Below are 21048 nucleotides of genomic sequence, written 5' to 3' on the forward strand. Positions count from 1 at the left end.
GCGCTGAGGCGGCGGCTGCGCTGCGCGGGAAGCGGATGGAGCCCGGGTGGGGGGAGCTGGGGGGGGGGCGCCCTTGCGCGGGCGGGCGGTGACGCCACAAAGGGCGCCCCGCCCCCGCCGCGCCCGCCCCACGTGCGCGCCGCCCCGCCGCGCGCGGCAGTGCGCAGCCGGCCGCCCCGCAGGCAGGTGGGAGCGCGGCGGGCGGCAGGGCCCCCGCCCCGCCCGGCCCCGGCCGCCATGGCCGCCTGCCCCCCGCCCCGCCGCCGCCGGCCGCCGCCGCCGCCAGACCCTCGCCCCGCCGCCTGAGGCAGCGCGGCCGGACGGGCAGCGCCTCGCCCGCTGCGCTGAGCCGCGCGGCGGCCCCGGCCCCGGCCGCCACCATGGGGGCCGCCGCCGCGCTCGCTGGCTTCCTCACGGTGAGTGTGGGGGGTGTGGGTCTGTGTCCCTGCGCCGCCCGCGCAACATCCGCGGGGGAGGGGGGGGTGGCGGTGTGTGTGTGCGTGCTGCAGTGCGGGGCTGCCTGCCCGCCCCCCCCGCCCGCGTGTGTGTGGGGGTGATGCCGCCGGTCTGGTGGGGGGCAGGCAAGGGGGTGTTTTGGGGCGGGATTCGTGTATTTGGGTGCCCCCCCCCCCACGCCTCCGCGGCGCCCTGGGGTGAGCGGTGTCCCCCGTCGTCCCTCCACCCCGACGCCCCCGCCCTGGCAGAGAGGGTACCGGGTGCGATGTCCCCTGCTCCATCCCCTCCATCCCCATGTTACTGCGGGCGGGCGATGGGCGGCATCTTCTCCGCGGGCTTCATCCAGGGCTGTGCCGGGATGAGCCGATCCTTGCTTCACCCCCCTGCCCCGCTCCAGGAGCTCGGCACGGGGCTGGGATCCCCCCATCCATCCATGCATCCATCCCCCCCCATCAGCCAATCCCTCCCTCCCTCCCTCCATCAGTCCATCCATCCCTCCATCCATCCCTCCCAGCTGCTTTTCTTGCCACCCTTTGGACAGGCAGCAAAACTCCCCGCTGCTAATTGCAGGCAGCAGCCCTGACTCAACACTTATGTTTTCCGGCGGGTTCACCTCCAGCTTTACCTCCCCAGGTACGGCCCTTCCCAGCCAGCCCTTCGGGGCTCCATCCCTTCTTTTTTTTTGGGGGGGGGAGACGGTAATTCGGTGTGTCAGGCACACGCCGCAGCTGCTGCGGCTGGGTTGTGTAACCCAGGAGCACGCTTGCTCTTGAACTCAAGGTGGGTCTTAGCAAGCCGGTGCTGGCTCGAGAGGAAGCCGAGTAAACAAAAAATAATCTAAAGCTTGGGAGAGCATTAGAAACAGCCTCATTGCTCTGAAGGCGAAGGAGCAGCCGGGGTCGGTGCACGGTGCTGGCTGGGCGCTCCCCAGCGCCCGTTTCCCACGGGGAGGAGCGAGTGCGGCGGCACAGCTAGAAGATGAGATGCTGATGGGGAACTTGAGATGTGGAGCTCCAGCTGGGATCCTGGAGGTCAGTCGGGAATGGCAGGTATAGGGGGAAGAGGAGGCGGGGGGGGGGAAAACCTGATATAAAAGCGTAGGGAAATCCACCAGCAATTTTGCAAAATAAAGCTGAGTCTGAGCAAACGTGTGTACATTGCTTGTGCGTGCGTGTACTCGAGCCTCTGCGTGTGCTGATCGTGCGGGCAAAAGAGCCGTAAGACGAAATTCCCCTTTGCTCCTGAGCTGGCAGGATGCTCCCTTGGCCAGCGGCCAGGGTTTCTTCATCTCACATCTTCATCCTCAAAATTTCGGGCAACTCCCTTTGGCCCCCCACAAGGAGTTAATGTTCTTTCCAGCCCCACAAGGAGTTAATGTCCTTCCAGCCCCATGGCAGTGCCTTGGAATCGCCAGCTGCTGGTGCAGCAAACCTAAATCTGCCTGGTTTTTTGAGCGGTAGCCACGCGGCAGCGCTTGCGTAAGGCTGGTGTTGGCCATGGTTTCCCTTGCTTGGCGCGGGCTTTGGGTGGCTGCCGCAAGGTGGTTCCCACCATCTCTAGGACGGGAGGAAGTGGCCTCACAGTTGTGCTGGGGGAGGTTTAGATTAGACATTAGGAAAAATTTTTACACTGAAAAGGTTATCAAGTATTGGAACAGGCTGCCCAGGGAAGTGGTTGAGTCACCATTCTGGAGGTGTTTAAAAGACGGGTAGACACAGTGCTTAGAGATATGTTTTAGTGGTCGTCTTTGTCAGAGTTAGGTTGATGGTTGAACTAGATGATCTGAAAGGTCCCTTCCAAACTCGTCAGTGCTATGATTCTGTGACGCCCCCTCCCCACCCCAGTGCCCTCGCCTCAAACCGGCACCTTGTCGCCTTGCTTTGACTCGGGGCTTTGGGGGAACCCGGGCGATTTCATCTGCTTGGGGCAAACCCATGGCCACCGGGGATACTGGCGAGCTGCGGTCGGCGCTGGCTGCAGGAATAGCTGCTGGGCTCCCCTTCATGGGGACCAGACGTGCCGGCCGGTGGGTGCTGCTGTTCTGGCACCCTCGGCTGCCTGCGCTTGGCTCACGAGGCGTAGTAAAGGGGCTGCGGAGCAGAGGGAGCCCCAGACTCTCGGTTTCACAACCCCCAGCCCAGCTGCAATAGCCAGTCGCGTCGCAAGAAGCAGAAACTTGTTTTGCTCTTCGATACTCTCCTGACAGGCAATTTTTTTTTGGAGTAACTTGATTCTTTTTACAGTGTGCGGGGCAGGAGATCGGCTCCTCCTGTCTGCAAAGTTACCGTAAAACTTCCAGACCGGTTTATTTGTCTTTCTGGGGTTTTGGGGTTTTTTTTGGTTTTTTTTTTTTTTTTTTTTTTTTGTTTGTTTTTTTTTTCCTCTTTTAATGTTGCAAGTGACTTCCCGGTGCTGGTCGGCGGAGGGTGCAGATGACCTTCGGGAAAGGCTGTGCAGCCCATCCCTGACCTGTGCCAAGGCATTGCCATGGAGCCAGCTGCCATTTCTACCAAATTGGACAGATTTTGCATGGAAACTGTTCCTGGAGTATCAATTTAGCACTGTCAGTCCGTGCTCGCTTACAGCTCTCTGCTCCTGCTCTTCTCTACCAGGGTCAAGTGCCCTGCGTTTAGCTGGCTTTTGTCATTTTTTCTCTTATTTTTATGATTTCTTTTTTAGGTTTCTCAGTGCCTCCCCACAGGGCTGGTGGTGGGGCATTGCTGCCCACAACCCGAGGTGTTGACTGTCTCGAGGTGTCACCCCATTTCGGGACACAAATGTTGGTTGAGCCACCAACTTTCTGCTGGCGCCTTGGCTCACCGAGTGGGTTTGGGTCCTGAACGAGCCGCTGTGTCCCTGCCACGTCCCCATGCATGTGGCCCCTAAAAGCTATTTACTGTGCCAATTACCCGTGGGGTCTCTCCTGCAGCGTGCAGTTATTTATGAGGGTGATGGAGGCACAGCATAGATGTGACCATGGAGATGGAACCATCAAGCTGGGTGGTGGAGAGGTGGGTCATGCCCACCACAGCTGCGGCGTCCTTCTGGCTCAAGGGTTTGTCTGCAGCCGAGCGCGAAGGTTCCCTTGTCCGAGCCATTTCCCCGATGTGGGAAGGTGAAAATGAGAACATTCCCCAGCCTGATCCGCTTTCCTTATGCCATAAAAACCTCCATGTGTTGGAGTAGGTGAAGGTGGCCAGGAATTGCCTTTGCTGGTGTGGTGGAGGGCCTCGGTGTGGAGCTCTTTGGGATCGTGGCCGCCCCATCCCACCTGACCCTTTTTTTGGCTTTAGTATCAGGAGCTGCTCCTGCATCGTGCACAGAGAGCGGCACCGAAAATGCTTGAAACCAGATCTGCTCAGACCTTGCACCGATTCCTTTTCTCTGTGTTTTTTTGTTACCCTATACACTTTCCTCGATATTGGAGTAATGAACTGAAATCCAGTGGCTAAGCAGAGCTCACTTCATTATTCTGTTGCGTTTGCCATTGAGACGGGGTGTATCAGCTAGAAAGGTCTGGTTCTGCGTGTTCTGGGCAGTCTTGAGGATGAGGCACCAAACCAGCAGACGCCCCTTTTTTGTTGAGGATGTCCTCCTGGCCTTCTCTTTCAGGGATCGGCGTGGTGCCAGCCACCAAACCTGAGCAGCTGGATGGTTTTAGGGACCGTAAACACAAATCTGAATCAACAGAGGATGCTCAGTGCTGCTTAGCCTTCCCCCACTGGGACTTAACAGCCCAGAAAGCCAGCCACATCCTGGGCTGCATCAAAAGAAATGTGGCCAGCAGGGTGAGGGAGGGGATTCTGCCCCTCTGCTCTGCTCTGCTCTGGTGAGACCCCACCTGGAGTCCTGTGTCCAGCTCTGGAGTCCTCAGCACAAGAAGGACATGGACCTGTTGGAGCCGGTCCAGTGAAGGGCCACGAAGATGATCAGAGGGTTGGAGCACCTCTGCTATGAGGACAGGCTGAGACAGTTGGGGTTTTTCAGCCTGGAGAAGAGAAGCCTCTGGGGAGACCTTATAGTGGCCTTCCAGCACCTGAAGGGGGCCTACAGGAAGGATGGGGAGGGACTCTTTATCAGGGAGTGTTATGATAGGACGAGGGGTAATGGTTTAAAACTGAAAGGGGGGAGGTTTAGATTGGATAACAGGAAGAAATTCTTTACTGTGAGGGTGGTGAGACACTGGAACAGGTTGCCCAGAGAAGCTGTGGCTGCCCCATCCCTGGAGGTGTCCAAGGCCAGGCTGGATGGGGCTTTGAACAGCCTGGTCTAGTGGGAGGTGTCCCTGCCCATGGCAGGGGGGTTGGAACTAGATGATCTTTAAGGTACCTTCCAACCCGAACCATTCTGTGATTCTATGACTTGCTGTTGTCCCTAAGCTTGGAAGTGCATGTGCAGCTGAAGATCTGGAGATGTTCAAGAGCACCAGTGCCACTTTGAGATAAGGTTTTAAAAAAAAAAAAAAACACAAACAAACGGAAACAAACAAAAAATTAAGCTGGTGGTGTTAGGGTGGTGTGGGTCCCACTGACTTTGGTTACCCAGATGAGCGATGGAAAGATGCTGGAGATGGGAAGAAAAGGGAGAGCAGGATGGGACCCGTGGCACGTGCGGGGTTGTCCATGGGTTTCCTGAGGTCTAGCTTGATGCAGAGGGAGAAATTTGGATGTGAGCTGGTGGGGCAGGCCTGTCCCAACGCCCCGGCAACCGGCATGGGGAGGAGGATGAGTAGGTGACCCCCCCACACGACCTCGGGAGACCAGATCCCGCTGTGTCTGGTTTGCTAATTCAGGGTTGCGTCATGAAGATTGCGGGCGGCAGGTTTCCTTAAGAGCCAGCTAAGCACTTTGTGAAATCATGTCTTAGGGGAGGGGAAAAAATAAAATGCATCCTGTAAGCCTTTGCTGCCTGCCAGGGCAGCAGCCCCGCTTTTTGTTTTAATTTGACGTGCCGTAATTAGCCTGGCCGCCGCAGGATCCTCGTCAACTCCTGCGGGCTTGCCTGGTTCTGCCTGCTCTGTAATTGCTGCTTCAGGAGAGGGCGGGGGGGAAAGAAAAATTAAAAAAAATAATTTGAAGTGTTTTGTACAAATCCTGAGCCGTAAATTATTTAGCAGGTGAGAGAGAAATGTGCTGTGTGTTTCCAGGAAGCGAGAGACTGCACCAAAAATGACGCGGCGCAGCTTGCGGCTCTGCTGCGATGTGCCTTCTGCAGAGTCATGTTGTTGGGAGGCTTTTCTTTTTTTTCTTTTTCTCTTTTTTTTTTTTCTTTTTTTTTTTCCCCCCCCCTTGCTTCTGAATATATTCTTGCTGGCTGATAGCCCGGAATAGGTAGCAGAGCAAGAGGCGAGGGCTTGTATAACACAGCCAAGTGATTTATGCGCCTGGCTGTGAAAAGCGTCAGGGTCTCTGGTCTTTTTAGCTTCAGTGTAGGAAAAGCGCCTTTGGAAATTCAAGGTAACGTTGGCCCGTCCCTCTCTCTCCCCCCCTCACTCAGCCTGCGGCTGTTTGAAAATGTTTGGGTTTTTTTTTTTTTTTTTCCTGTTGCTTTGCATGCTGTACGAGGTTGTGTCAGCCTTTCTTCTGATATGCCTTTTGTTCTTGGCGTCTTATCTCTGCTGGCATAACGGACGTTAAATCCGTGGACCAGAGGTCTTCTGGAGGAAGTGGAGGTCCTGCTTGGTAGATGGAGCTTCTCTTGTAGATGAAGCAGCCTCGATGCAAAGGAACTAAGAGAGTAAAGCCCCGGGATTGGAAATAGGTAGAGATAAACAGATTTGTAGCCATCATCTAGCCAAGCCCAGCTGGATGCATTTCAGTGTCTAAAAACTGGGGACCTTTTATCTCCATCTGATGCAATGAGGAACTGAGTTACAGCAGAGCTCCTCAAAAAGCTTAAAAATAGCATCGGGTTTTCTCTGCTGTTGCTAATGCATCTGGTTTAAAGTGGGTTCAGATGTGGTTGGAGGCTCGAAGCAGAACATCCCTTGCGGTCTCACCAAACCCTACGCTTGCCCAGGGTCATAAAAACCCGTGGAAGGGCAGAGGGGCTGAGAAATAGTCCGGTAATGCCTGCTAGCCTGGATCTCATCCCGGTTTGCGTTCTTTAGAAAGGTAACTATTTGAACAAGTGCGGGTGAATAAATACAGAGGAGGAAAGTTTTACAGGTCAGAGCTGCCACCTGTGTGTATTTATTGTCTTCTCAGCACGTCCCTGGCTCATGCTGGAGCCTCTCAGCCTTGAAAGGCAAAGCTGGTCTGAATTCTCCTGGGGTGGCCAGGTAGCACGTACTGCTGAAACACAATTAGCAGTATTTGCCACCCTGGCAGGGCTGCAGTGTAAATGATGCTTAGTCTCACCGAGAAGCGTGGTGTCAAATTTAAGAAATTATAATCGTAGCTGGCGATGTGTCTGGAGAGCGTGCTGCTGTCTGCACTGGTTCTCTTCCACCCTGACGTTGCCAAGGTCCTTCCCCTGCGTGTAGGAACATCTCTGTGGTCGCACGGGGACGTGCATCCCTCTGGGATGTGCTTTGTGATCCTGCAAGGGATCGCCGGCAGAGAGGGCTCCACTCGTGCCCTGTTGTTGACTAATACCTCCTGTCTGTCTTCCAGCTGCTCATGCTCCTTGGCACCGCTGATGGTCAGTCGAAGCTGACCTCCGAGCAGAATGCCATCGGCCTCTCCCCTGGCAAGTACCGCCACCTCGACCGTGCCACCAACAAAGAGCTGATCTGCGACAAATGTCCTGCAGGAACCTATGTGTCTAAACATTGTACGAAGAGTACCTTAAGGGAGTGCAGCCCTTGTCCAGATGGGACTTTTACCAAGCATGAGAACGGCATAGAGCGGTGCCACCCTTGTAGAAAACCCTGTGAACTGCCAATGATTGAGAAAACTCATTGTACTGCCTTGACTGACCGCGAGTGCACTTGCCTGTCTGGTACGTTTCAGACAAACGATACCTGCGTCCCTTACACGGTGTGCCCGGTCGGCTGGGGCGTCCGCAAGAAAGGAACCGAGACGGAAGACGTTAGGTGCAAGCCGTGCCCTCGTGGTACCTTTTCTGATGTGCCTTCTAGTGTGATGAAGTGCAAAACATACACTGACTGCTTTGCGAAAAACATGGTGGTCATCAAGCCAGGGACGAAGGAGAGCGACAACGTCTGTGGTTCTCCAGCGTCTCTTCCGAACACATCCTTGACTTCGTCAAGCACCGAAGCGGCTGAAGAGCCCTATGAAGTTCCACCAACTGCTCATCTTCCCAAAGGTAATGTCCACCACTGAAACAAAGGTGTGTTTTCGGTCATGCAATTGCGTTCCTGGCTTGGTCGTGGGCTGTTAAAGGGCAGCCTGGTCTATAGCATGGGTGGTGCTTTTGCTGGTGTTAGGATGAGGGGTAATGGCTTCAAACTGAAGGAGGGTAGATTTAGATTGGATATTAGGAAGAAATTCTTTACTGTGAGGGTGGTGAGGCACTGGAACAGGTTGCCCAGGGAATTTGTGGATGGCCCGTCCCTGGAAGTGTTCAAGGCCAGGCTGGATGGGGCTTTGAGCAGCCTGGTCTAGTGGGAGGTGTCCCTGCCCATGGCAGAGGGGTTGAAACTAGATGATTTTTCACATCCCTTCCAACCTAAACCATTCTATGATTATGCTTTGTGGCCAGAAGGCAGCTCTAGGTTGCCCTCAGCTGCATTAAACCATGTTTAATAACATTTTCACTGACGCTGCAGTCATGATTGGACTCCTGGCTGTCCTACTGTTTGGTTTGAAAGGACATCGCGTTCCCCAGCCTTGTTTCTTGTGTGTGTTGTGCTGGCACTGGTCTCTGTGTGTTCGTGGCAAACCTGAGCAGAGTGCAGCAGGAAAACCCTGGCAGGAGAGGAACTTTGCTCCACCAGACTGCTTCCCTGATGGACTTACTGCTTTTGTGCCCGTGCTTTCCCTGCTGCATTTTGCCCCGTGCTGAGCCAGCGTATTGGCTTGAATGGGATCCATCGCCAAAACAGCTCTCCAGGAGCATAGGCTGTGCCGTACATTTTTTTCTTTGACCTCTAAGATTTCTATTAGTTGTCAGTGGTGGGGAGAACCAGGTTGAATTCCCCATTCTCTTATTTAGTTGAAAACGATACACCATGGCAGTCTTTAGGGAGATGCTTTAGCTGTGGCTGGTGCAGTGGCACTGTAGAACCCCATTTGAGATGGTGCTTAACACTCCCTGGGAAGCAGCCTCCTTACAGTGTCTCAGGTGGGGCATTTTAATTAAAAAAAAAAAATAAAATGCAACTTTTGATGGCCTGAACACCTGAGTTGGTGAATACAATAGCGGGGAAGCGTTGTCAGTGACAGCGGTAGACTCCCACTGTTTCTCCTTTATTAGGTCTCAGAACTTGATATGGTGTTGACGTGTTATTGGGGGAAGATGGGAGGGTGTTTTCCTGAACTTTGAAATCAACTGGAGATAATTGGGTAAAAGTTAAAGCATTTTCCGTGTTTGTATCCTGATCAGAGTGTTTTGGGTAACCACGTCAGAGGCAAAATCTCGTTACAGGTGGTTACACCCACTCTCTGTCTCATCTGGGATGAGACATGATCTTCAAAAGCCGAGTTTCTATAGCAAGCTCTAGTTTTGGCCACAAAAGCCCTCCCTTCCCCTTCTCACCAGGCTTTGGTCATGCAGCTGGCTGAGACCTGAGAGCTGTTGGTTGATAAGAAAGCGCAGTAAAGATGGAAGGTAGCTTTTAGAGGGAGGCTAGGTTGCTTCTATTGCTTCTGAAACCTGTTTTGTACTTGATGCATCCACAGCTGCTTGCAACACTGTTAAAAAAAAGTTTGTGGTTCCTTAAACAAAATGTGGTAGAGAGATACTAAGCCTCCAAATTTTCATGTGTTTCTAGCCCAAATACCACATTTTCTGGATTTGGAATGAAACCCGTGCTCATAAACCTAAGAAACCTCAAAGTTTTAGGTTTTTTGAGAGGTACTGAATGTACAAACACAGATTGACAGCATGCCTTTAGTCACTTGGGTTGTTTTGTTTTGGTTTTGTTTGTGTGTTTGTTTTTGGTTTTGTTTTTTTTTTTTTTTTAAACAAACTGCCACTAGCCTTAACCAACAAGGGTCAATTTTATCTTGAACCTGCCTCTGTAACCATACCCATCTGTTCCCAGAGCCAAACCTCAACTTCACCTTTTCCCCTTCTTGCTGCCTGGCATTGGGTTTCTGTCTGCTGGCCAGGGGCAGATGCTCAGGCAGGTCTTAGACTGTGACATGATGCCATATCCCATCTCCGGTGCCATTACACTGAGCTCTCGTCTCCTTTCACAGGTTTGAATTCTTCAGTTCCCGATTTTGTCCCCTCTCCTGTGCCACACACATCCAGCAGCACAGTGGGGCCAGTGGGCTACCACAACGAGACCTCGGCCAACGAGACGGAAAGCACCAGTGGGACCCTAGTGGGCTCCAGCACTGCTGGCCAGGCGCAGAGCTACCGGCACAAGCAGACCAGCCAAGCGCTGGAGAAACAGCCATCGCTGGAGATGGCGGGGGGCGACAAGTCCAACGTCCCATACAGGCCACCCCGGCGAGGTCAGCAGAACGTCCACCAGCACTTCGACATCAACGAACACTTGCCGTGGATGATCGTCCTCTTCCTGCTGCTGGTCCTGGTGGTTATTGTCGTCTGCAGTGTCAGGAAGAGCTCACGGACTCTGAAGAAGGGACCCAGGCAAGATCCCAGTGCCATTGTGGAAAAAGCTATTATGAAAAAGTCCACCACCCCCACGCAGAACAGGGAGAAGTGGATCTATTACTGCAACGGGCACGGTGAGCAGTGGCGACCGGGGGCTGTAGGGGGTAGTGTTCTCTGTGGTGCTTTGGAGGAGCTGCCCCCACGTCAACTGACCGCTTGCTTTTCTGACCTGCTGGGTCTTGCAGCAAGGACAAAGCCCATGTACTGGTTCCTCAGATGTTTCTTCATCCTTGGCTTCTCCCTATCCCTGTTCCCATGGTGTGTCCCTGCTCCTGAAAGAAGAGTTAATGGAGGGAATGTCACTTGCTCTCCTCAGCTCTTCTCCTTCCCACCCATTCTTGGTAGAAGGATCTTAAATGAAGGCTCCCTTCCCTTCCTGCCCCCCCCCCCCCCCCCCCCTTCCCCCTTCTCTGTTTCACTCCTTATTTTCTTGGTTGCTCAGACATAGGTCTGGTTGTCTTTTGTGTTATCCTTTTTCCTGTCTCCTTCTTTCTGGAAGGCTGAGTCATCCCCTGCCTCTTGGCAGTGCCTCAATTTCAGGTTCTTAGCCCTAAATCCCGACTGCTGGCTTGTGTCCCCAGCCCTTCGCCCATGCTGGAGCCAGGAACGTTGTGTCGTGGAGGCGTACAGCTCCATGAGTGTCGTGGGGTCTTCCTGGAGGCTCTGCTTCTCAGTTTTTTCTGTTCTTTTGGTGGATGACTTGCTGTCAGCTTTTTGATGAGACTTTAAAGATGACCTGCTGTGGTCGTTAAATGGAAATTTGTAAAAATCAATGATAAATTAACGGTGGCATGAATGTGAGCACCAAGCAGCCATGATCTCCCTAGTATGATACATGGTTCTTCCTCTGCAAAGCTGTGGTGGTGATTTTCACCCCCCTTTACCCTGTGCAGACAGACAGCACTGATGAGTCCTTACTGTTTGGGTTGAGGTTGCTCAACCTGAAACATCTCTTCACAGTTAACCTTTAGAAAAGCACATTTAACAAGGGGGGGCCAAACAAAGAGTGGATTGAAAAAAAAGATTGGAGGGTTTAAGAGAGATCAGTGCTTGATGAAAGTTATCCTTGAGTGCTTAAGTACAAAGCAAAGAAGGCTTTGAGTAGGGCGTCTCCTGTCATGTACTCTCTTCTCCTTCCTGCTACACTTTGTTTGCCTTCATCAATGCATTTATAGAACCAGTAAGGTCTTGTTGGAATTAGTTCTGTGCCTTCTGTTGTGTTTGTGCTACTTCTCACTTCCCTTTTAACTCTTTTGAATCCTTGGGGTGCAGTTTCTTGATCTTTTTTCTGTTGTGATAACTTTTTCCAGTAACCCCTGTGCTCCATTGTCCCTAAAATCTGTGGTACCCAAAATGTGGTCCTTGGGGTGATGGTGAGTGATCTGCAACGGGGTTGCAGAACCTTCTTAAACACCCTTATTTGTGGGCGCTACCAGAAATACTGCAAAGCTTTGGCCATGGTTCGTTGGCCAAAAGTGACTGGTTGTTACTAACTTGTAGTAACTTTTTTCCCCACTACCTTAATTACCCATTGGTTGATTTTCTCACTTTCCTGGTTTTTTTTTGAGCAGTGAGTGTTGTTATCTCAGAGCAGGGGCTGAATTTGAACAGGGGGGGGAGCGATCGAGCGCGGGGAGCAGACCAAGTTGCTTTGGGCGAGTGCAGCTCTGGTTTCTAACCTGGTGTTTCAGATCCTGTGCCACAGCTGGCCCTTCTCCTGGAGGCCGAGTTGGAGCTGCCTTTGTGGGCAGTGGTATGGGGGCAGTTTTGTGGGGGCATTTTGCTCACCAAGCGTGATTCAGGTTAAAGAACTGTGGGTAAGAGCGGGTGATACATGGTGAGCAACGAGACTCTGTAAACCCATTTAGGTATAACCTCACAGTTCTGGTCATCCTTTGGGGGACAGCATCATTCATGGGTCATCCATGAGTTGTTCTGGTCTTCTCTGTCATCCCTTAACAGCTGAATTGAGCCAGTGCGTCAAGTTCACAAGATGTTTGCAAAGTTTTCCCCTTGCCATGGGAAATGAGCTGGTTGTAACAGCAAAAAACACGCTTAGGTGATAAACTGTCCCAGTACCTGATCAAGCGGCTGAGGTCTGGAAGTGAATTGCGTTGTTATGCTGGGCGGTTTTGCACATCCCTCGCAGTCATTCGTGCCATAGTCACGCTGGTTCCGTGTTGGCTTGGGTGGCTTCATGACTTCCTCCTGCCGCTGAATGTCCTCAGTTGAACTTGGTGCAGTGAAGGCAGGCAGATGAACGCAAACCAATTAGTGCTTTGTCTTGCTTTTAGCGCAGCTCTGGTGTTGCCTGAATCACATTGCGTTAGCTGGAAGGGCTTTGCTCATTAGTTCTTTCTTGGTGGTGGTGCTCTGTCATGTCAGATAGGGAAATTGTTCTCCTCCCGTGGTGGTTTATAAATCCCTCTTTGGTTTTCCTATTGAAACGTCTGACTCTTAAGACTGTTTACTTGAAACAAGAGAAGATGTAGTGCCATAGAGGAATTGACCTTTTATTTAATAACCGGCCGTACAGCTAAGATGTACTGCAGAGCTGCAGCGTCATGGCTTAGTTTTCTGCTGCTTCGGCAGTCTTCGTACCCAAATCATGCTTCACCCTGAAGCAGCGTTTCAGACAAGGCTGAATATAGCCAGGAACAAACTTCAGGCTGCTGCAGAGAGGAAATCTTTCCCCTCCTGTGCTGCTTGTGCAGATCCCTCCATGGTAGGCAGCCAGAGCAAAGCCTCCATAGATGCGAGGACCACAAGCTGCTCCCCAGGTCGTCAGGTGCCAGCCTGGTTTGTGGTTGCACTAGGGACGTGGAGGGCAAGTTAGGTTTAAATCGTCTTCTGGGGCTGGGGGTGAAGCCCGGGGGTCTGGTATTGGCAGCGTGCCGACATCCATATGACTTCCCCACCTATGTGGTGGTTGGCCGTGCCAAGGAGTTGAGGTGTGTTTATTGCCGGGGCGAAGCCTGTGTACGTAGCTCTTGCGCACAGTCTCCCCCCGCTTCCTCCTAGTTTACCATCTCCTCCCTCCTAATCCTTTCGGTAAACAGCTTTAACCTTTGAAAGGCAAGACCGGGTCTGACGTAGGTGCTGCAGCCTCTGCTCGGAGACGCTGTGCTTGGGCGGCTGCTCTTGCACCGGCACCCTGTGCATCTCCTGTGATGACGGGAGCACGGCTGGCATCCAAGGCTTTGTCCACTTGGCGGATTTTATTATCGATTTTTGTTACTGATTTCATACAGGTTCTGTGTGAAGCGTAGTCAGGGAGGCAGCAGTGCTGGAGCAAAGTCATCTCGCTGTGATTGGGCTTCTTTCCAAAAGAAGAGGATTTTAGGGTAGAAGTGGTGGCTCAGACTGTTGCCCAGTTGCTGACGGTGCTTGATATACTGAGTTGCTTACGTAGTTGAGATATGCCTGCGATCCTGAGCAGCGGTTGTTGTCATGGGGTGTTTCACTTGTCCTCATCTTCCCATGAGCTGGTATCTGTGCCCCGTGCTCTCTCTGGGCATAGTACGTGCCTTAAATAACAGCCCAAACCTAAAATTAGCAGTAGCTTGGGAGGCTGGTGTTAAAACAAGACCTGTGTCCTTAACATGGACGTGGTCCAGCCAAGATGGCGAATGCCGATGATTCTCGCTGGATTAAATGGTTCAGAGGTCTGGGAAATGCTTGCGATGACTAATGGCCTGAGTTAGCAGCCAGCCTACTTCCACGTCTGTCCTCACGTCTGTCCCCATGGCGGGGCCTGTCCCCAAAGCCCCCAGGTCTCGCCTGCCTGGGATCGTGAAGGTAGAGCAGCACCAACGGTGGAGCTGTGGTTGGAGAAGCTGGGCCTCTTGCTGCTTCAGCTGGCTCTTACTCTCTAGCCCTGCAGATGGGAATCCAAAGGGGAAAAGTAGTTTGCCAAAGATTTCCAAAGAAATTATCAGCGTGGCGCCTGCACGACATGGGCACGGGGCTGATAGCGCTCTGTGGTTTTAACCTTGTATGACTGCTTTCTTTTAGAAGATTAGGAACTGTCAACATGCTGGAAACATTTTCTTCTAAACAGTCCCTTCATTTTAGCGAATGCCCATTTCTGTTGTTCTTCTGTTTCCAAAGGCAAGGAATTGAACTTGTAATAAAAATGGAGACTTGAATCCTGTCTCGTGAATGTCTTGGAAATGCCAAATTTGGCATCGGCCTATGCCAAACATGACGATGGGCTTGCAGGCATCCTGCAGGCATCGGTGATAGTGTTGCCTTTGGCTTTCACCCATTGAGTAGCAGAGGATGAAAGGCAAAGACGGTGTAAAACGTTACGGTTTTGGGTGAAACCTCCTGTGATAGAAGAAGCTGCCTGAAATGATCTGCCAAGAGGCAAGAAGAGTTTGGTGATTTTTTTTTTTTTTTTTTTTTTTTTTTCGGAGTTGAAAGACTGAAGAATAGTTCTTGGCAGCGCTGGCCTGGCATGAGATGCCACTTCCCTTTTATTTTTCTTCAAGTCTGGTAATTGCACATTATTGCAGTGGGTGGTGAGAGCGAAGCCAGGAAGCCTCCGGTTAAATAATCAGAGAAATAAACTGTTCTGCAGAAGCTGTTTGCAGCTGAGGTAGAGCTGAGGCTGCTTCTACTCTTGCAGGTAGAAGAGTACGTACTGAAAATGGTGCAGGATCGAAAGCAGAGTGGGGAGGTGAGGGGTGATGGTGGAAAGATGGGGAATTTGAGGATTTGGGGGTCTTGGTTGCTCAGCTGTCAGGATGGCCGGTTTTCAGCATGTTGGGAGCTGGGATCGTCTCGGTTGATGATTTGTAGGGAATGGTTGTTGGCTTGCAGCTCGGTCGCTGTAGGACCAGGTTTGAGCTTGGTCTGCTCCATAGCAAGTTGGTAAGGGTGTTGAAGAGGGACCAGAGCCTCGCTGGAAAGCCCTGTGCCATGGAGAACCTGACCCTGTGCTGCAGCTCCGAAGCATCCCCATGTGAATGTTACCAGCGGGTGTGTTGGCAGTGTGCATCGGGACGTCTCGGGTCATTGCAGGCTTGTCCTCACATGGAATCAGATACTCATTTATGGTTAGTGTTGGAAGATGCTTATCAGAGTAAAATTACTTCTTTTTTTTTTTTAAAGAGTCAGCACACTGACTAAACAAGCCCACACATAACTGTAATCTTTTCTGTAGATCCATCACCTAATGAAGGGAAGCAAGTGCATGGAAACAACCCAGCAGTGGATATCCTTCCTCGAGTCCGGTGTCACTTCCTTCTCAACTGCTACCCTGAATAAGGAAACCCAGCTGCAGGGATGGCGCTTGCAGGTCTATGGGGTGACTCTAGATGCTACTTTAGGACCCCTCCTTAGTGCTTCTATGGGTAAATGAGATGAAAGACTTGTAGTAGGCATGGGTTTCTCTGTAGGGTTAGTTTTTCCTTTGATCAGCTCCTAGATGGGTAACAGCTTGTTTGGCAGGAGCATCACGCTGGGAGGCAGGGTGAGGATGGAGGAGCTGCTGTGGAAACACACCTCTGGGGACTCCGTCTCATCTGCACATCTGCAGAGCGTCGGGAGGAGCCATGGGGTTAAAAGCTTCACCATTCTCAGACTGTGGTGGCCTCAAGGTTTTGTGCCCTGACCACAGGTAGGGCAGAGATGGCCAGCAGCATCTCAAGAGGGCAGGTGTGCCCATTGCTGCTAACATAATTTGGTAATTGCGGTTACGCCTGGAGAGGAGCGGCCCTGGGCTTGTGTGCAAACCCTAATATGACTCTGGCAGGCAGAGCATGAAATGAGGGATTAATGTCTGTCTACCTGCCAAAACGGAGAGGCAGAAGGTGGTGGTGTGCTTTGGTTTTTTTTTTCCAAAGCAGTCTCTTCTGGCATCTGCAGCTTAATGATCTGTAGATGACCGCTTGTCCTCTAACATTAGTCAGCCTGTCTACCTCTGCAAAGTGGGATCCAGGCGGAAAGGGAGCTTATTCAATTGGAATCATAGAGTGGTTTAGGTTGGAAGGGACCTTAAATACCATCTAGTTCCAACACCCCTGCCATGGGCAGGGACACCTCCCACTAGACCAGGTTGCTCAAAGCCCCATCCAGCCTGGCCTTGAACACCTCCAGGGATGGGCCATCCACAGCTTCTCTGAGCAACCGGTGCCAGGGTCTTAACACCCTCATAATGAAAAACTTCTTTCTGATACCTAATCTAAATCTCCCTTCTTTCAGTTTGAAGCCATTACCCCGTGTCCTATCGCTAGATGCATTGTAAAATGTGCCTCTCCAGCTTTCTTGTAGGCCCCCTTCCGATACTGGAAGGCCAATATAAGGTCTTCCGGAGCCTTCTCTCCTCCAGGCTGAACAACCCCAACTCTCTCAGACTGCCTTCACAACAGAGGTGCTCCAGCCCTCTGATCATCTTCTGGACCTGCTCCAACAGGTCCGTGTCCTTCTTGTGCTGGAAGGGGCAGGTATGTGGTGGGCACCAGGAGAAATATGTATGCTGTTTTACTTCTGAGCCTTGCAACAGGGATGCTCCATTGCTGGAGCTTGTTGGGCTGTGTGGGAGCTCTGTGTTTCATGCTACAAGTGCTCCAGCATTGGTGTGATGCTTCACTTTGGGGTGGGATGAAGCAGCCCTTCGTCTGCAGTGGAAACCTCTGCCGTGGGTGCTTTGGGGTGACATCGGATGAGTTCAGAGCACCATCTTCCTCAAACTGCTCGACTCAAAACTTTGCTCAGGTTTGCCCCAAACTCATCCTTGACCTCTTGGGAAGCTGCAGGGTTTCCATAGGGTTTATGCAGGAGGTGACCAAGGCTTCATGGTGAAAGGGAGCCTTGGAAGACACGAACGAGGGAGACTGGTCTTCTGCTTAGAGAGATGGAAACCTAATAGTGTGCAGGTTTATCACATCTCGCTCCTGAGCCTTATTGCATTAGCAGGCCTGAAGACCCCAGTGCTTCATCACGTTTAATGTGTGTTACTACATAAGCCATGTATCCAACGTACGCAGGTCTGTGTGGAGCTGCCTGGGGAAACTGGTATGTTTGCTCCCAAATCTGCTTAAAAAAAAAAAAAAAAAAAAAAAAGGAAGAAAAAACCCAAACTATCCCATGGTCAAAATTCCTGGGTGGCCCCTGGATGCGTTTAATAAGGGATCGGGATTTGTGCCCGGCTGTTAAGGTGTAGGGTCGAGTGTCGGAGGCAGGGCAGCTCTGCGGGGAGAGGAGGGTTGTCCTTGTTTTTTCGCCAAAAACCTGGCACCAGTTTCTGTGCCGGGAAGGGCTGTGATTTCTCGCATCCGTAAGGCTCTCACTCATAACTCCTCGAATAACAAGGTAGATATTTTTTTCCTCGCTCGCCAAGGCTTTTTCTGGGGGAAAGAAATGCAGGAGGCGAATTTAATCCTGGGGTTGGCATCTGCGGGTGTCTGGATATTTATATGGCCCTGCTTGCTCAGGGTTACCAGCTGTCCAAGAGGGTTATAATGAAGATTAACTCTGTGAAAGCCGTTTAAAAGTTAATAATTACATAAAATACTTACGCTGGCCGTTCCCTTTTAAACGAAAGGAAGAGCAAGTCTATTCTGCAGGTCCCCAACGCCAGTGTAGGGATACACGCAGGGAGGGCATCCCGTGGTGGTGGGCAGGAGCTCCTGTGGGTCTCGGGAGAGTTGGACCAAAGGTGCTCTTATAGAGGTAACTTCAACGTAGGGTGTGGTGGGAAGGGAGGTCTTGTCTTGTGCTGACCCTCACATTCCCAGATCTGAAACATGTTTGTAACCGCATGTGGCTGATCACAAGCCTTCTTCGACTGCTTGGTTTGGTTATTTTTCAGAGAGTGTGTGGGAAGTGTTTTGTCAGGAGTCCGTTTCCTGCCCTGCAAGACTTTTTTGGTTTTTAAAAGAAAAACAAACACCACTGTTTAGTGGTTTGTTGCCCAAACTTCACTCGCGGAGGATGTGAATCACTGGCTCCTGGGAGGGTCTGGTACCAGCGCTGTACTCCATGGGAAAACTAGGAAATCACTGATGAGTCTTCATAAGTGTGTCCTCTCCTCCTGTCCAGACAAAGGTTCTTGTTAGAATCCTAGGAAGGTTTGGGTTGGAAGGGATTTTCAAAGGTCATCTCGTTCCAACCCCCCTGCCTTGGGTAGGGACACCTCCCACTAGACCAGGCTGCTCAAAGCCCCATCCAGCCTGGCCTTGAACACTTCCAGGGATGGGGCAGCCACAACTTCCCTGGGCAACCTGTTCCAGCGCCTCACCACCCTCACAGTAGAGAATTCCTTCCTTATGTCCAATCTAAATCTACTCTTTTTTGGTTTAAAACCATTGTCCCTTGTCCTGTAACTACAGGCTCTGGTAAAATGTCTTTCTCCTTCTTTCTTATAAGCCCTCTTTAAGTACCAGAAGGCCGCAATATGGTGTCTCCCGAGTCTTCTCCAGGCTGAACAACCCCAACTCTCTCAGCCTGTCCTCACAGCAGAGGTGCTCCAGCCCTCTGATCGTCTTCATGTCCTGCTCTGGGCTCTCTCTAACAGGTCCATGTCTTTCCTGTGCTGAAGGTCTAAAGGTTACAGAGCTGGACACGGGACTCCAGGTCGGCTCTCATGAGAGTGGAGCAGAGGGGCAGAATCGCCTCCCTTGACCTGCTGGCCTCACTGTTTTGGATGTGGTTGGATTTCTGGGCTACAGGCACACGTTGCCGGCTCATGTTGAGCTTTTAATCCATCAGTACCCCAAGCCCTTCTCGGCAGGGCTGCTCTCAATCCCTTCATCCCCCAGCCTGTATTGATACCGGCGCTTGCCGTGACCCATGTGCAGGACCTTGCACATCTTCCAAACCTCCTCATTTAGCACCTGAAATATACTTGGGGGGCAGGAGGGGGAGGAATTGAGTTTCCAACAACTCCCACTTTTTGGGCAGAGATTGGTGAAGTTTTCACGTTTTGGAAAGGTATTTGTGTCGGAGGCTTGGGATTTCTAATTCTTGGTTTGGCCAAGCCGTGGTGTCAACTGGAGTTTGGAAGTGCCGCGTCCTGGCTCGGTTGTACGTGCAGGCTCTCGGTGTGTGTTCAGAGGTAAAAATAGGCTGGTGTGGCTGCGTTTTGCATGAGTCAGGAGGATATTTGGAGGAGGTAGGTGGGATGAGCTCAGGAACAGAGCTGGGTTAGCAGTGATTTGGAGCTTTTATCTGAACGCAGGGGAGGGTTGGGCTGCATCACTACGGTTCTCCTGTCTGACTTGCATGTGCCTTTGGGCTGTGCTCTCCACCCATGATGTTTCATCCTCAAGGTCTGCGCGCGTGTCAAAATCTAGCCAGCCTGTCACGGTCAGGATTTGTCATTCCACGTGGTGCCATGTGCTCTGAAGTGGACAGATGGAGAAAGTGATGAAATTGCAGCTCTTCCCATGTAGGGTAAGAGCCAGTAATGGCAAATAGCATCCTTTCTGCAGAGAAAAAATGAATTTCAGTGTCTCTATTACTGGAGGTCTGGATTGCATTAAAGAACAAGCCATCGATGTGTGTGTTGGGTGGGTGTAGCAATTGCCATTGCCCACCTCTGGGATACCTGTTCCAGTAGTGGAAGCTGCAGGTGCTCTAGCTCAGGTTAGTAACTGGGATGGTGGAGGTCAGTTCCTGCAGGTGTCATGGGTGGACTGGTGGTACCTGTCCCTGCTGATGAAGGGCTAGAACCTGGAGTCTTCTGAAACTCAACCTTTCTGAAAATGCATGAAGCTGGCTCTGGAACCCTGGGTAGATGAGCTACTCAGTAGATGAGACCATGTGTGCCACAGGTCCTGAACGGTCTCCTGAGCTTTGCTTCCTGTCGGTCCAGAGACCAGAACCAGACCAGAACGGTCTCCTGTCGAAGACCGCCTATAAGACTTGAACTGGTGTTGTGTTAATCCTCTCTGTGCTTTGTCCCTTCATTGTTAGTGGATGGGAGGACACATGGCTTGGGAGGGCTCTGTAGGCTTGAACGTGGGATTTCCCCTTAAAGGTGGCAGCTTCTCAGCAAGCACTCTTCTGAAAAATAGCAAACGATATGTGGCTTGAGTTCCAAAAATGAAAATAATGACGGCTTGTTTGTGAGAGGGTGAGGAAAGGAAGGAACTGAAGCTCCTCTGTGGCTGGGCTGTGGTTAGACTTTACAGTATCTGTTGCCAGGTGCTTGGGTGTAGCCTTCTGGCAGGGTAGCTCTTCCACTCCTCTCAAGTTTGTTGAAAGAAGTCAAAAAGCAATGGCAAAGAGGAGAAACGGTGTCTTGCAGGTGTATTGTATGTAGGCGTGCCAGCACCCCTGGTCATGGCCCTGTGCCATGCTGGCTTCTTGCCCTGCTTGAGGCCAAATGATCACTGAAGGACCCGGTTCATGTCCAACTGTAAATAGTAGGGCTACAGAAGATGAGCGAGGCTTGTCCAGAACAAGCTCAGGAGAGTCGTTAAAGGTCAGCCAAGTCCTGTTCGCTTGCGTGATTACCGTCCCAGTGACATTCATGAGTGGGAGGAGTGGCTGCTCTGTCTACATTGAACTGTGCACACCACAGTGCGGTGAGAGACATCCAAAGGATCTGGAAACGGATGGGGAAAAGTCTTGAACCAGATCCAAAATAAACAAATGGAAGTCACTGAAATGGTGTTTATGAGGAAGGCTGGGGTGGAGGTGAGCGGTGTCCTTGGAGGCAAGACTGCTGTCTGTAGACCTGCCCTGCCTTTCCAGGAAAGTCCTCCCGTCAGCTCAGCGTCTCTGTAGATGAGCTGGACGTGTATTCAGCAGTGCTGTTTGCTTGTGCCACTCTGCAGGCGTCTGTCTGTCTCTGGACTTATCTCCGTTTATCTCCATTTGTTCCGGCTGTAG

At 51.7% G+C, this 21048-nt stretch overlaps 1 protein-coding gene across 1 annotated transcript in view; it reads left to right on the forward strand.

Moving 5' to 3' along the window:
* The first annotated feature begins 289 nt into the window (after window positions 1-289).
* The window catches only part of TNFRSF21 (TNF receptor superfamily member 21), a 37599-nt gene continuing 16840 nt past the window's right edge, over window positions 290-21048 (forward strand). The window contains exons 1-3 of the mRNA XM_054196192.1: window positions 290-416; window positions 7071-7725; window positions 9783-10280. Of these exons, the coding sequence (XP_054052167.1) occupies window positions 381-416; window positions 7071-7725; window positions 9783-10280 (1189 nt within the window). The 5' untranslated portion in view covers window positions 290-380. The remainder of the gene's footprint in view (window positions 417-7070; window positions 7726-9782; window positions 10281-21048) is intronic.

This window comes from Rissa tridactyla, chromosome 3 (assembly GCF_028500815.1).
Source record: "Rissa tridactyla isolate bRisTri1 chromosome 3, bRisTri1.patW.cur.20221130, whole genome shotgun sequence".
Taxonomy (NCBI): Eukaryota; Metazoa; Chordata; class Aves; order Charadriiformes; family Laridae; genus Rissa; species Rissa tridactyla.